Source organism: Lacerta agilis, chromosome 11 (assembly GCF_009819535.1).
Source record: "Lacerta agilis isolate rLacAgi1 chromosome 11, rLacAgi1.pri, whole genome shotgun sequence".
Lineage (NCBI taxonomy): Eukaryota > Metazoa > Chordata > Lepidosauria > Squamata > Lacertidae > Lacerta > Lacerta agilis.
In genome coordinates this window covers 650,802-663,672 of record NC_046322.1, presented here as the reverse complement: position 1 = coordinate 663,672, position 12,871 = coordinate 650,802, and the positions used below count along the sequence as shown (strand labels likewise).

The window sequence follows — 12,871 nt, the reverse complement described above, 5'->3', positions numbered from 1 at the left end:
TGCTCTGATTTAGCACTAACGAACAGGTTTTCTGTTCTGTCTTGAGATTGGATCCCAGAACAATAGGCAGGTAGGATTGTAGAATGTAGTAACTTGATGGGCCCGTAGGAGCTGTCCAATCCAAGAGGGGAGTTTGAATCAGCCTATTCCGTGTGAATGATGGGGTCAGAAAAGTATATATAGCCTGGGGTCAGGCCGAGGCAACACCGACTCCTACAGGATGATGGACTGTTTTCACTGTGAATTGAAATAAACACAAGGAAACAGATGGCTCTACACTGAGTTTATTTCTTTTCCCTGGGAAAAGAGCGGGGCAAGGGCGAAACGGCTCAGACACAATCTTTCTAGGACAAGTGGAAGTGTGGGTTAGGCGAGAGACTTGAGTTCGAGAGCAACGGAAAGTGTGTTTGGGAGGTAGCCATGCCGTTGCTCCTTCTCCCCCCCAAAAAAAAGTCCCTGAGTCCCTGAGCTGGGACCTCAGACCCAAGAAGCCCTTTGAGAAAGGCTCCTTTGCTTGGCTGGAAGCCAGATGAGTCCAGCTCCCTTCTGGATGGAGCCAGACTTTCCTTGCCTTTGCTTGCAGCAATAGTGCCCTGCTGTCTGCAGCAGCCATGGCCACTTAGGGATCCTGGGGGCTCTGCTGCGGAGGTCTAGGCGCCCTCTGTGACGGTGGGGGGGGGGCTTTCCCCAGGCAGAGGAAGCAAAGGCAGAGATGGGGGGATGGGGGTGCAGAGCATGCACCCCCCCCCTTAAGCCACCGGGGAAGGGGCCAAAGCGGCTTGATTCGCTTGCGGGTGTGTCTGTCAAGCCACCCCATGGCTGAAGGGCTCGCTGTGGGGTCTCTTTTCTCATTAGTCTCTTCTTCACCTTTCCTCTCTCTTTCCAATGGATTTATTCGTAATCGGCTTATGCGACACATTTTCTCTGATATCCCACCTCCCCTTGAAATTTAAATTGCGGAGAATTAAGAGCTTCAGAGTCCATCAAATGCTAAATAGCCTTTTCAGAATTTGCTAATATAAGAGGCAGGATAAAACAGATGACATTTTTTCCCAATGTTTTAGTGCTTTTACTGATAATTTTATTGTTTTATTCTCGTTGTAAACCACTTCGAGGGTTGCTTTTTTTTTTTTTTACAATCGTGGAAATGTTATGAAATAATCATAATAAAACAACCACATCTGCACACACACACACACACACACACACACACACAGCCTGTGTTCTGATTAAGTGTGGTTTTCTTCCAGCCTGAAGGATGATCTGTGGCTGAATGTCGAAGTCGGGGACATAATCAAGTTGGAGAACAACAACTTTGTGACGGTGAGCGCTGCTGCCTGGTCCAGCTGCCCCCCCCCCTGGTCCCACAAAGGCTCTTTTGGAGATACAGTCCCAGAACCGCCTCTGGCTCAAGGACTCTGTCCTCCCAAGTCGGGTGCCAAAAACCCCTGCCCTGTGAAACAGCGAAGCAACAGCTCTGCAGGGTTGCCAGAGAGAGAGGGGGGGTGGAATCTACACACATTTTTAAAAGTTCTAAAAATTCTTTTCTGAAAAGCATTTTAAAGAATATAGTACATTGACTTTTCCATAAGGCTCACCATCGCCATCTAGTGTCACATTGTTTATTGCACTTAGAACACACTTATATTGTTTTATTTGCAGCAGCTGTATAGCTGAGTCCTGAGTCCTTCCCATCACTTGCTGCTACTTGGACTACCAGGAACTGATGGAGACTGGACCTGGGACATTATGCAAGCAACCCCTGAAGGCCCTTTCTCCAGTCCTTGCCTGTGCCCAGTGCTTTTTTCCTGGGGGGACGCAGGGGTAGCCATACCCTTAAACATTTTGTGAATCTAAGTTTGGCCCCATTGAGGGGCATTATTTCAATATGAGCAGGAAAATTTAGTAACCCTAAATATTTTTCGTAGAAAAAAATAACTGCCTGTGGCAACAGCTCATCAGAACCATTAATTTGCCATCTGTAAGGGCATAAAAAGGGCCAGAGGAGGCCCATCTTGTCCAGCATCCTGCTCTCACAGGGGCCAACCAGGTCAGGGTCCGAGCACCAGAGCACTCTCACCTCCTGGCATTCAGAAGCCTTGAATCAAGCCTCTGAATCAGGGCTGTCTGAAGCATATGCAGCACCAGGGTGCAAAGATCCGCCCGGCACCCCCGCCCAGGTTGCCCAGTCCCAGACGCACAGGAGAGCGGAGCCGACCGGCCACTTCAGCGTCTCGCTGGCTCAGTCACCCCCGAACTCGCAGCGCAGAGCCGCCCGCAGCAGAAGAGCCCATCGCGGTGCTCCGACCGATGGGTGGGCTCTTCCCCGGACTCAACTCTTGGCCTGGTGTCCCTGAGAGCCTGGCGCCCGGGTGCCCCACACCCCTAGCACCTATGGGTAAGACGGCCCTGCTCTGAATGTGGAGAACAGCAGAGCCATCCTAGCTAGTAGCCGTCAATAGAATTTGTATCCTCCATTAATTTGTCCAGCCCCCTTTTAAAAGCCATCTAATTTGGGGGCCATCACAGCCTCCTGTGGGAGGGACTTCCGCAGTTTATAGGAGGCTCTATTTGCCCTATGAAATAAGTTGCAGAATCCGGAAGCTTTTTCCTGAGGGCAGGAAGCTCTGAAAGGATGAATGGATGGAGGCTGTGCTCTGCCCCAAGAGCCGGGGGCTCCTGTCACTCTTGCTTCTTGGTGCTATTTCCCTCCAGGCAGACGTGCTGTTGCTGTCCAGCAGTGAGCCCCACAGCCTGACCTACATTGAGACGACCGAACTGGATGGGTGAGTGCCGTCGCTCCCAGGAGCTGCCGCTGATGCAATGACAGCCCTAACACAAAGAAGGGGTCTTTGGGGGAACTGAGCTGAGGGTCTGTAGTGCTGTTTGGCTCTGCTGCCCCAGAACAACAAATCCACCTCAAGAAATAAATGGACTTTTTGCAGTTAGGAAAGCGATAAGGAAATGCATTGAAAAGTATGGAAGGAATCAAACAAGTGTTGGAAATGTAAAGAGAAAGAAGGTTCTTTTTACCACATGTCTTGTGGTAAGGTTAAAGCTTACTGGGAAATGATATACAATGAATTGAAAGGGATGTTTGAAATAACTTTTGTAAAAAACAAAACAAAACCCAGAAGCTTTTCTTTGGGGAATTATAGGGATAGAACTACCTAAATTGTATAGAAATTTATTTATGTGTGCTACTACAACAGTAAGAATGCTACTTGCCCAAAAGTGGAAAGAAGCAGAAGTTCCAGCAAAGGAAGAACGGATACAGAAACGTATGGAATATGCAGAAATGTTGTAACTTACTGGAAGAATAAGAAATCAAGATAACTAACTTTTTATAAGAGTATGGAAATGGTTTATTGAATATTTACAGATATATTGCAAACAGATAAAAAACATTGGCAGGATTGTTGTAATAACCTGCCATTGCATAAGAGTATATATTTAAAGTAGATAATTAATTGAGCAAATTAAATGAATTTGGATATGCAGAAGATATTAAAAAATCAATTTAAGGAACTGCAGGAAGGGGGGGAAGGAAGTCAAACTTTGCAGTGTTAAATTGATTATAAAACTAATGAAATGTATAAACTTGAAAAGTATAAATACAAACTTTAAAAAAAAGAAAAGTATGGAAGGAAGGAAGGATTGTTAGGGCAATGTACAAGCATCCAATGAGCAAAATGGAATGAATGCTCATTATTGCATAATCTCCCTGCAAATGAAGCCAAACGAAAAATCAGTAAGGACTGGATACTAACTTCTGTCCAAACTTTGTGCAAAAAATTCAGGATGTGTGCTCAATAAAAAGGTTGTCTGGATGATGGCTGGCAGTCAGCAGCCATTGTGCAAAGCAGGATCGTCGTTGCAAGGAGCAGGATGCGGCTGTGTTGGGGGAGGCACGACCCACCAGTCAGCTGCAGGAACTCCAGACTGATACTGATGAATTAGGAAAATTAAAATGTGGCTCCCTTCTATGATTCGAAGACTTAAACAGTGGATGCTCGGGTTGCGATCTTGATCCGTGCGGGAGGCACGTTCGCAACCTGCAGCATTCACAACCTGCAGCGCCGCATCTGTGTACATGCGGGTCGCAATTCTGCGCTTCTGTGCATGCGCAAAGCGCGATTTAGTGCTTCTGCACATGCACGAGCGCCAAAACCTGGAAGTAACCCGTTCCAGTACTTCTGGGTTCGGCGCGGTGTGCAACCCGAAAACACGCAACCCGAAGTGTCTGTAACCCAAGGTATGACTGTACAAACTCGCAACATATGAACAACTTGCGCGTAAACGCAGGCTTGCCATGGACAAATTTAATGAGATTTGGAATCCACTCATACAAATACTGTAATAGGTTAAGATCTGGTGAAGCACAAATAACAACCTTGTAAAGTAGAGAGTTTTGGGTCCCCCCCCCTTTATTTCCCCATCTACCCAGGTTCTCTTTCTCTTTCTCTCTCTTTTATTTACGTCTCACAATGTTTAGTGCACATATAATTATGCACTTTCTGAACTTTGAATAAAATAAGGGAGAAAATGGAACTCAAAAGAAGGAGAAGCTGCACCTTGTGGTTTTGTGTCTGATGCAATTTGTCCTTGCAGGGAAACCAACCTGAAAGTGAAGCAGGCCTTGACGGTCACGGCTGAGCTGGGAGAGGATCTGCAGGCACTGAGCAACTTCGATGGTGAGTGCACGAGGGAGGAGCTGGGCAGCCCCACAAGCAGGGGGGCTGTGGAGCCCTGGGAGGGGCAGGAGCTGAGCTGCAGGTGAGAGGGGCTCCTGACACTCTAGCCAATGGGGGGGGGTGCTCAGGGCCAGCTCAAGATGTTTTGGAACCAGAGGCACACCACAAATGGTCCCCTCCCCACCAGGGAATTCCTGCATTGCTGGGGGTTGGGCTAGATGACCCTCGGGACCCCTTCCAACTTTACAATTCTGTGATTCAAGTCTATCTACACCAGGAATAAGAAGGGGAATCAAATCAACCTTAAACCCACGGTTGAAGTGGGAATCCATCTAGAATTGGAAGGGACCCCGTGGGCCATCTAGTTCGACCCCTTATAATGCAGGAATTGCCGTTGAAGCGTCTGGCAGGTGGCCCTCCAACCTCTGCTTCAAAACCTCCAAGGAACCTAAGAAGAGCATCTGCTGGATCAGACCAGCGCCCATCCAGTCCAGCCTCCTGTTCTCACATTGGCAGAGCAGATGCCTCTCCTGGGAAACCTGCAAGCAGGATCCGAACGCAAGAGCAACTCTCCCCTCCTGGGGTTTCCAGCATCTGGGGTTCAAAAGTATTGCTGACTGTGGAGACAGAGTAGAGCCATTGTGTCTAGTGGCCTTTGATAGCCCTCTCCTCCTCCTCCTCCTCCTCCTCCTCCTCCTCCTCCTCCTCCTCCTCCGTGCATTGGCCTAGGTTGGTGCCGCCCCTGCCTCCGGCAGGAGCAAGTTCCATAGTCTGAGTAATCCAAAACCTTCCAACAAAATGGAAAAGAGCCCACCACCTTCAGAGGTCATGGTCACCTCCTCCATCCCTCTGCGATACAGAAATCTCAGCTCAAACACCCAGGACAGGGTGGCCCTCCAGCCTCTGCTGAGAAACCTCCAAGGAAGGAGAGTCCACCACCTCCCTTCTGCACTCCTGAACAGCTCTCACCCTCAAAAAGCTCTTCCTGATGTCGAGTCAGAATCTCCCTTCTCGTCCTTTGAATCCATTGGTTTGGCTCCTGCGTGCTCTACAGGGGGGTGAGGTCTCCTTCTCTCCCCCCCCCCACCTCACAGCCTCCTCTGGGGTCTCTTGATGTCCTCGTGATCCTGAGAACAGCTGGGCCAAGCACTTTTGGTCTTCGTGGCTGGTGGGTCCTCTTCCTCCTCCAGTGTGGTGTAGTGGTTAAGAGCGGTAGACTCATAATCTGGTGAACGGGGTTCGCTTCCCCGCTCCTCTACATGCAGCTGCTGGGTGACCTTGGGCTAGTCACACTTCTTTGAAGTCTCAGCCCCACTCACCTCACAGAGTGTTTGTTGTGGGGGAGGAAGGGAAAGGAGAATGTGAGCCGCTTGGAGACTCCTTCGGGTAGTGATAAAGCGGGATATCAAATCCAAACTCTTCTTCTTCTCCTTCTCCTCCTTGGCTCTCACTTCTCCTCCACCTGCTCAGCGCTGGCTGACTCACCTTTTGACTTTCCTCAAATCATTGGATTGTAGAGTTTGAAGAGGACCAAGGGGGCATCTAGTCCAGCCCCCATTCTGTCCACACAAACATTTCTACTTGCCAAGTGGAATGATCTCTCCACACATTTCCCCTAACATTGATCAACAAGCGGGGTTTTTGCAGAGACATGGCAGGTGAGCTTTCCGAGAAGCCAGGCCGTGCTTTGAGTTGAGTGGATTTTGGGCCAGGGGACCTGGCGTTGGACAGCTCAGATTTTGGGGAGCTTTGCTGCCCTGCGGATCTCAGAGCCTAAAGATGAGGAAGGGAAAAGCAACTCTTGCAGCTCAGCCTTGCTCTGCAGAGCAAAAAAGGTGTTAGGGTGGGGCAGGGAGGCCCATGTTGTTGGGGGGGGGGCTCATCCCAGGACGAGGCAACTGCCCTGTGCGAGGTCCCCGGTTCAGTCCTTGGCAGGAACTGCGCAGGGATGGAGCCACCAAAGGGCTGCTGGGATCTGGACAGGAGAAGGTGTAGCGCTGGGCACGGGTGACAGGTGGCCTTTCTTGGCCTAAGGCAGTTTGCATGTTCACATGCCAGAAAAAAAGATCAATTTCTGGTGCAGATCCCTCCGTCTTCTGGGTCCTGGAGGTTCCCAGGGATATTTCAAAGTCTTTGCTCAGTAGTTGTTGGGTTTTTTAAATGTCCCTTTGGCAGGCATTTTAACCACAACAAAATCCCTTGGACGTGGTGGTTCTTTGGGCCACTGCCCAGAGTTCCCCCCTCTCATTGCTGGGCTGCTGGCTTGACCCCTCTGTTCCCTGTCCAAGGCTTAAACATTATTACGCGAGTGATTTGCAGAGGCCACATTTTCCCCCGGAGTCTGGGAATAAACAACGGGTGTGAGGCCAGGGTGGGGTGGGGTGGGATGGGGTGGACGACCCGTTGCATCTGTTTTTATCGCTTTGGTTTTCTGGTGCTATTTGGGGAAGTGGAGAGGAAGCAATATTCTGGGGTGGAGGCAGCTCTTCCTTCTTGACCCTGAATGCTTTGAGGCAGAGAAACACAGGTCACTTTCTGCCCTTGGAGGGGACACTCTCTCCAGCACACAGTTGCCTGAAGCTGTGGGGGTTGTGCCAGAAGGTCAGATTAGCCCACCAACCATTTTTCAATATATATTAAAAAAATTATTTCAGCACATAACATCATACAGATAAATAATGACATATCCCACCTGACCCCGGAAGCTGGTACCTGGACAATGTGTACAAAATAACATCCCAGCAACATAATAAGCTATTCTCCCAGACATCTATCTATAGAGAAGGCAATGAACAGTTTCAATGAAGCAGGCAGTTTTATAATGGGGGGGGGGGCTCTGCCTCCATTTTAGCCATGCACATAGCTGTGCCAGTCAGTTACAAGGGCGTCTTTGTGCTTCAAGCTTTGTGCCAATTTTATTTTATCCTTTAATTCTTCCATAAGTTTTATTTGACATATTTTATTGTTCCAATTACCAGAGAAGCCCCTCCATTGCTAAAAAGCACGGATCCGGGCAGTTTTCCTCCTGCCCTGTGCCTTCTAGCCAGAGGTCTGAGCTGTTTTGCCTCTTTAAATGGGAGCAAACGCCAATCTGGAGAAAACCCAGTTGATGTTCGTTCCAATTCAGTGCTGAAGCACAGTTTTTCCTGGGGGGAAGCAGCAGAGGGCCTTCTCGGTAGTGGTGCCTGCCCTGTGGAACGCCCTCCCATCAGATGTCAAAGAAATAAACAACAATCTGACGTTTAGAAGACATCTGAAGGCAGTTTTTAATGACTGATGTTTTAATGTATTTTTCACCTTTTGTTGGAAGCTGCCCAGAGTGGCTCGGGGTAGAAATTATTATTATTATTATTATTATTATTATTATTATTATTATTATTATTATTACTGTATTATTATTAGCCCTAGGTTCTTCCAGTATCTTGTTATTATCAGCCTGGCTACAAGCAGAAAGAGAACTAACTAGAGTTTTGAGCTGCAAGTTAATTTGTCTCCCGTGAAAAGACTGGGGAGAGCCAGCTCCGGGCATTTTGTCCAGCAATTGGACAAATTCTTCTTTGCAGAACCGAGCCACTTTCCCACATGGCCACCCCACAGCATTCTGCGCCCCCTCCAGCCGTTTGGTGCGCAGGCGGAGCTATAATGGGCTACCCGTACAGGCGTGTGAGGTGCCATTTTTGCCCTATTTTGAGTGCCGCCTCTTCTGCCAAGGCCGACTTGAAAGGAGGCACCCTCCACACTGAGGTCCACCCCCCTCTGCCCTGATAGCAACCTGCCATTCAGCTTCCTTACACCATCTGCCTTGTGTGTCTGAAGCTGTTGTGCTGCAGGGATCCTGTACCAGAAAGTCAAATTAGCCCTTTGGCCATTTTAGTCCTGGACTCTTGGGTGATCTCAGCAGCGACCCAGAAAACGTGAACCATTCTGCAGATTGTCTGAAGCCAGCAGTTTGGGGAGCCTGGGTCCCTCCAGATGGAACTGAATCCCACTCCGTTCAGCCCTAACCATTAGTCCTGCTGGCTGGGGCTGATGGGATGCAGGGTCCTAGCAGCACCTGGACGGGAGGAGCTTTCTGCATGCAAAGGAGATGCTCTACCCCTGAGCCACGGCCTCTGCCCCTTTGGCGCAATCTGGCATGGCAGCAGGGGGGTGGGAAATAAACGGTGGTATTCTGTGCCAATGATATTTGGAAATGCAGGGTTAAAGTGATAGAATTGATTCCTGGAGGAGGAGGAGGAGGAGAGACACCATAGAGAAGGAACTGGGTAGAGCAATTGACACAGGTCACAGCTGGTCAGAAATGCTACAATGCCCAATGGGTCAACTGCACCTGGGGAAAATTGTGCTGCTATTCCATTCTGTGTGCATTTAAGAAAAACTGGTTTCCTGAACTCTGGTGAGAAAGTGTAGGAGAGGGATGTTTTGATCAGGAAGAGTGAAGAAAAGTGTGGCTCTTCTGCAGTAAATGCCCCGTGTGACCGCAGGAATCTCAACACGCGGTGCCCCATCCAATTTGAAACCATACCGGACCCTGCTTAGCTTTGCAAAGGTGCCAGCAGGTCTATTGCTGCCCCACTAGGAGAAAGCCAAAGGAGGGTTCCCTGCGGAAGCTGCCCAGGATGGTGGAGCACTTTGCGTGCCAGGCATGGGGGGGGGCAGAAGTTTGCCCTGTCTCCCCACAGAGATGCCTTGCACTGAGTGGCACCTGGCGCCTGGTCATGTGTGCCCACACAGGACCCAAGCCGGGCGTTGGCATGGGTGCCTTGGCTTGTCCGCAGGGTGGGGGTGGGGAGAAGAGGACTCTGTGTTGCTTTCTGCCTGTTTCTTCCCCCCACCCCCACCCCCTTTCTCTTCGCAGATCTTTGCCCTCTTTGCTTCTCTTCCGAGTCCTTTCCTGCTTCACTTCACCCCTCTGGGTCCTAGTCACACTCTGCCCTCTGGCCTGGCTTGCACCCATCCATCTGGCGTTCTTCGGAGGGTGGGTATGTCAGCTGTGCAAGAGGAGGGGCCGGGCTGAAGAGACGGCCGGCCGGCAGCTGCAGGCGCTGGGCTCCCTTTCCTTGCAGGTGGAGAGTGGCTTTGCAGCTGCCTCCCAGGAGGGTCTCCAACCCAGCCCCCTGCCCTGCACACCCTTGGACAGAGCGAATGTTGTGCTGTCCATGCAGCAAACAGGGGCTGCAGAAAAAGTGGGGAGCTACTAAGGTGTGGGGGCTGGGGTGCAGAAACGCCACCTTGTTTGGATCTTGCCATGCTGACACACACACACACACACACACACACACACACACACCGGGCTGCTGTTTGGTGTGAACCCGAGAGGACTCTTACAGAGCCTCCTTTCTGGCATGTGGCTAAAGTAAGGTTACCAGACGTCCCCGTTTCCTGGGGACAGTCCCCAGATTTACAAATCTGTCCCCTGACAAAATCCTATCATTCCAACTCACTTCAATGAAGTGTCCCTGGATTCACTGAAAGAAATCTGGTAACCTTAGGCTAAAGACACACACGCCCTTGTCCCATGGTGGAGTGTGGGGTGGTGGTCCTGGGCCTCAGAGCCTTTGCTCTCCTGATGCTGATACTGTGAGCAGGCAGAGCTGCATAGATTCCTAGCTCTGCAGCGTTGGAAGAGACCCCCGAGGGTCATCTAGCCCAGCCTTCTGCGGGAATGACAGCTATTTGCTGTGAGAGGGCAAAGAGCATCTGAGCTCACCTGAGTGCCTTCTGGGCAGCTGCTGTTTCTAATGGGGAGAAGAGGAAACGCATCAGAGAGAGTGCTGGAGGTGGACCACCGAGGCCCGAGTTCAAATCTCTGCCTGGCTATGAAGCTCATTGCTGACCCTCAGGAGTGAAAAGGGGGGAGGCCCTCCTGCACCCTGCTGCGAGCTCCTCTGCTCCTTTGTTTGCCTCCATCCCAACAGAAAGGGCTGTAGATCTGGTGTCCACCCAGATCTCCAGGATCAGCCTGGGACTCCAGCAAGCGGCGGAAGGGGCCAACTCAGATCGCCTGTTCTTTGCCTGCAGGCGAGATCAAGTGTGAAGCGCCAAACAACAAGCTGGACAAGTTTATGGGGACCCTCCTCTTCAAGGGGGAGAAGTACGCCCTGGACAACGAGAAGATGCTGCTGAGGGGCTGCACCATCCGCAACACGGACTGGTGCTTCGGACTGGTCATCTTCGCAGGTAAGAGCAGGAAGGCGAGAGAAGCAGGAGGAAGGGGCCAAACTTTTCTGGTGTGACCATGTAAAAGACCCTCTCGCTGGGATTGGGCCTGGGGAGCCCTAGCTCTCGAAAGGGGTCTTTTGCCCACGGCTTGTAGGCTTGGGGGGGGGGGAAGCTTACTTGTGGGCAGGGCTGGATCTATGTTTGGTGAGGCCCTCAGCTCCTGAAGATAATGGGGCCCTTTCTATGTCCAGCTGTCCTCTGTCAACAACAAATTGTCTCTGTTTTTTTGTGTTGAATATATGCTATATGGCAATTTATGGGCCTCATAGGTCCATACACAACACAAAACACTGTTGCTGTATGTAGGTTTTATTTTATTTGTTTTTTTTATGTTATATTTTGGAAATGTATATCCAGTTTATTTTTCTTTATTTTTTTTGCCCCCCCCCAAAGAGAGTGGGGCCCTAAGCTGTAGTTTGTTTAGTTTATACGTAAATCCAGCACTGCTTGTGGGGCTGCCAAGCTCCTTCCTTCCCTAGATTCCTGCATTGCAGGGGTGTGGTGTAGTGGACTTGTAATCTGGTGAACCGGGTTCGCCTCCCCGCTCCTCCACATGCAGCTGCTGGGTGACCTTGGGCTAGTCACACTTCTGTGAAGCGGGATATCAAATCCAAGCTACACTCCTCCTCCTCCTGGACTAGATGAACCTCAGGGTCCCATCCGACTCTGCACCTGCCTCTCCCACAAGGGCCCAGGATGCCCAGAGCAGATCCCACACGGTGGCTTTGTGCAGAGGGGTCCCTCTGGCCCTTCTGCATCCTGAAAGGGGGCCGACTCTCGCAGGTGTCTCTGCTTCTCCTTCGGGCAAAAGGCCGCCTGCCTTTGCCTTCCCTCAAATCCACTGATGGGTCTTGTGCCTCCCACGAGGTGCTTTGATCTGGAAATCAAAATCCAACGAAAAGAACCAGACTTTTGTTTGAACTGCCAGGGCCAGACACCAAGTTGATGCAGAACAGCGGAAGAACCACGTTCAAAAGGACAAGCATTGATCGCCTGATGAACTTCTTGGTGCTGGTGGTGAGTGCGAACGGCGCCTTCGCTCCATCTCTTGTCATTCCAGCTGAGCAGGGAGGGAGGGGGAGGGGGCATGAGAATAGCAGCAAGGAGGGGGGGTGCGTGGACTTTATTCATAAGAGACTCAGAAATAAATTATTTCTTCCCTCCTGCTTTGCAAGGACCAGGCAGCAACTAAAGTTCCTCACATCAGTAGATGGTAGATTTAGGGAGTGGGGTTGGAAATTTATTGGTGGAATTTACTGGCATTTGGGGGGGGGTGTTATTTCATGGATTAGCTATCTTTTTTTGGAAATCATTTTTATTCAATTTTACAAACACAAGGTTATAAAAATCCATTTTTTTCCATTTCATTATATATCATCTCCCAGAAAGCTTTTATTACCTTACACGTGCACCACATATGATAAAAGATACCTTCTTTTTCTTTGCATTTCCAGCAGATATTTGTACTTGTCCTATACATTTTTGCTAACTTGCTAGGAGTCGAATACCACCGGTACATCATTTTCATATGATTTTCTTTCAGTGTACAAAATGCCATATCGTGGAATAGCTATCTTAACAGACCAATAGCAACCAGATGAAGTAGCTAAGAATCTGCAGGACCAGCAAACTTCCCCTGGGGCTTGTTGTCCATCCTTTGTCCAGGAATGAGAATCAGTGCCTCCTAAGGGAGGGGAGGGCTCTTGTGGGCTCCTAGCCAGGATGGCTCTGCTCTGCCTCCACTATTGATGGAGGTCTCTCCTTCCATGGAAGTTTTTAAGCCGAGGTTGGGTGGCCATCTGTCAGGGATGCTTTAGCTGAGATTCCTGCCTTACAGTGGGTTGGACTGGATGACCTCCTGGGGTCCCTTCCAGCTCTACAATTCTATGAGTCTATGATTCTGTGACTAGATGTGCCAGTGGCCTCATGGAGAAAGCTATTCTTAGGTTCTTAAG

The 12,871-nt window shown here is 50.0% G+C and overlaps 1 protein-coding gene across 5 annotated transcripts in view; it reads left to right on the top strand.

Moving 5' to 3' along the window:
• LOC117054943 (phospholipid-transporting ATPase ID-like) overlaps positions 1-12,871 on the top strand; it is a 65,131-nt gene that overhangs the window by 25,840 nt on the left and 26,420 nt on the right. For all 5 annotated transcript variants that reach the window (XR_004427555.1, XM_033164193.1, XM_033164192.1 and 2 more), the window contains exons 7-11: positions 1,251-1,323; positions 2,716-2,786; positions 4,612-4,694; positions 10,716-10,874; positions 11,845-11,933. Coding sequence is in view for 4 of the 5 variants with exons in the window: in XM_033164193.1 (XP_033020084.1) it covers positions 1,251-1,323; positions 2,716-2,786; positions 4,612-4,694; positions 10,716-10,874; positions 11,845-11,933 (475 nt within the window). In the remaining variant the exon portion in view is untranslated. The remainder of the gene's footprint in view (positions 1-1,250; positions 1,324-2,715; positions 2,787-4,611; positions 4,695-10,715; positions 10,875-11,844; positions 11,934-12,871) is intronic.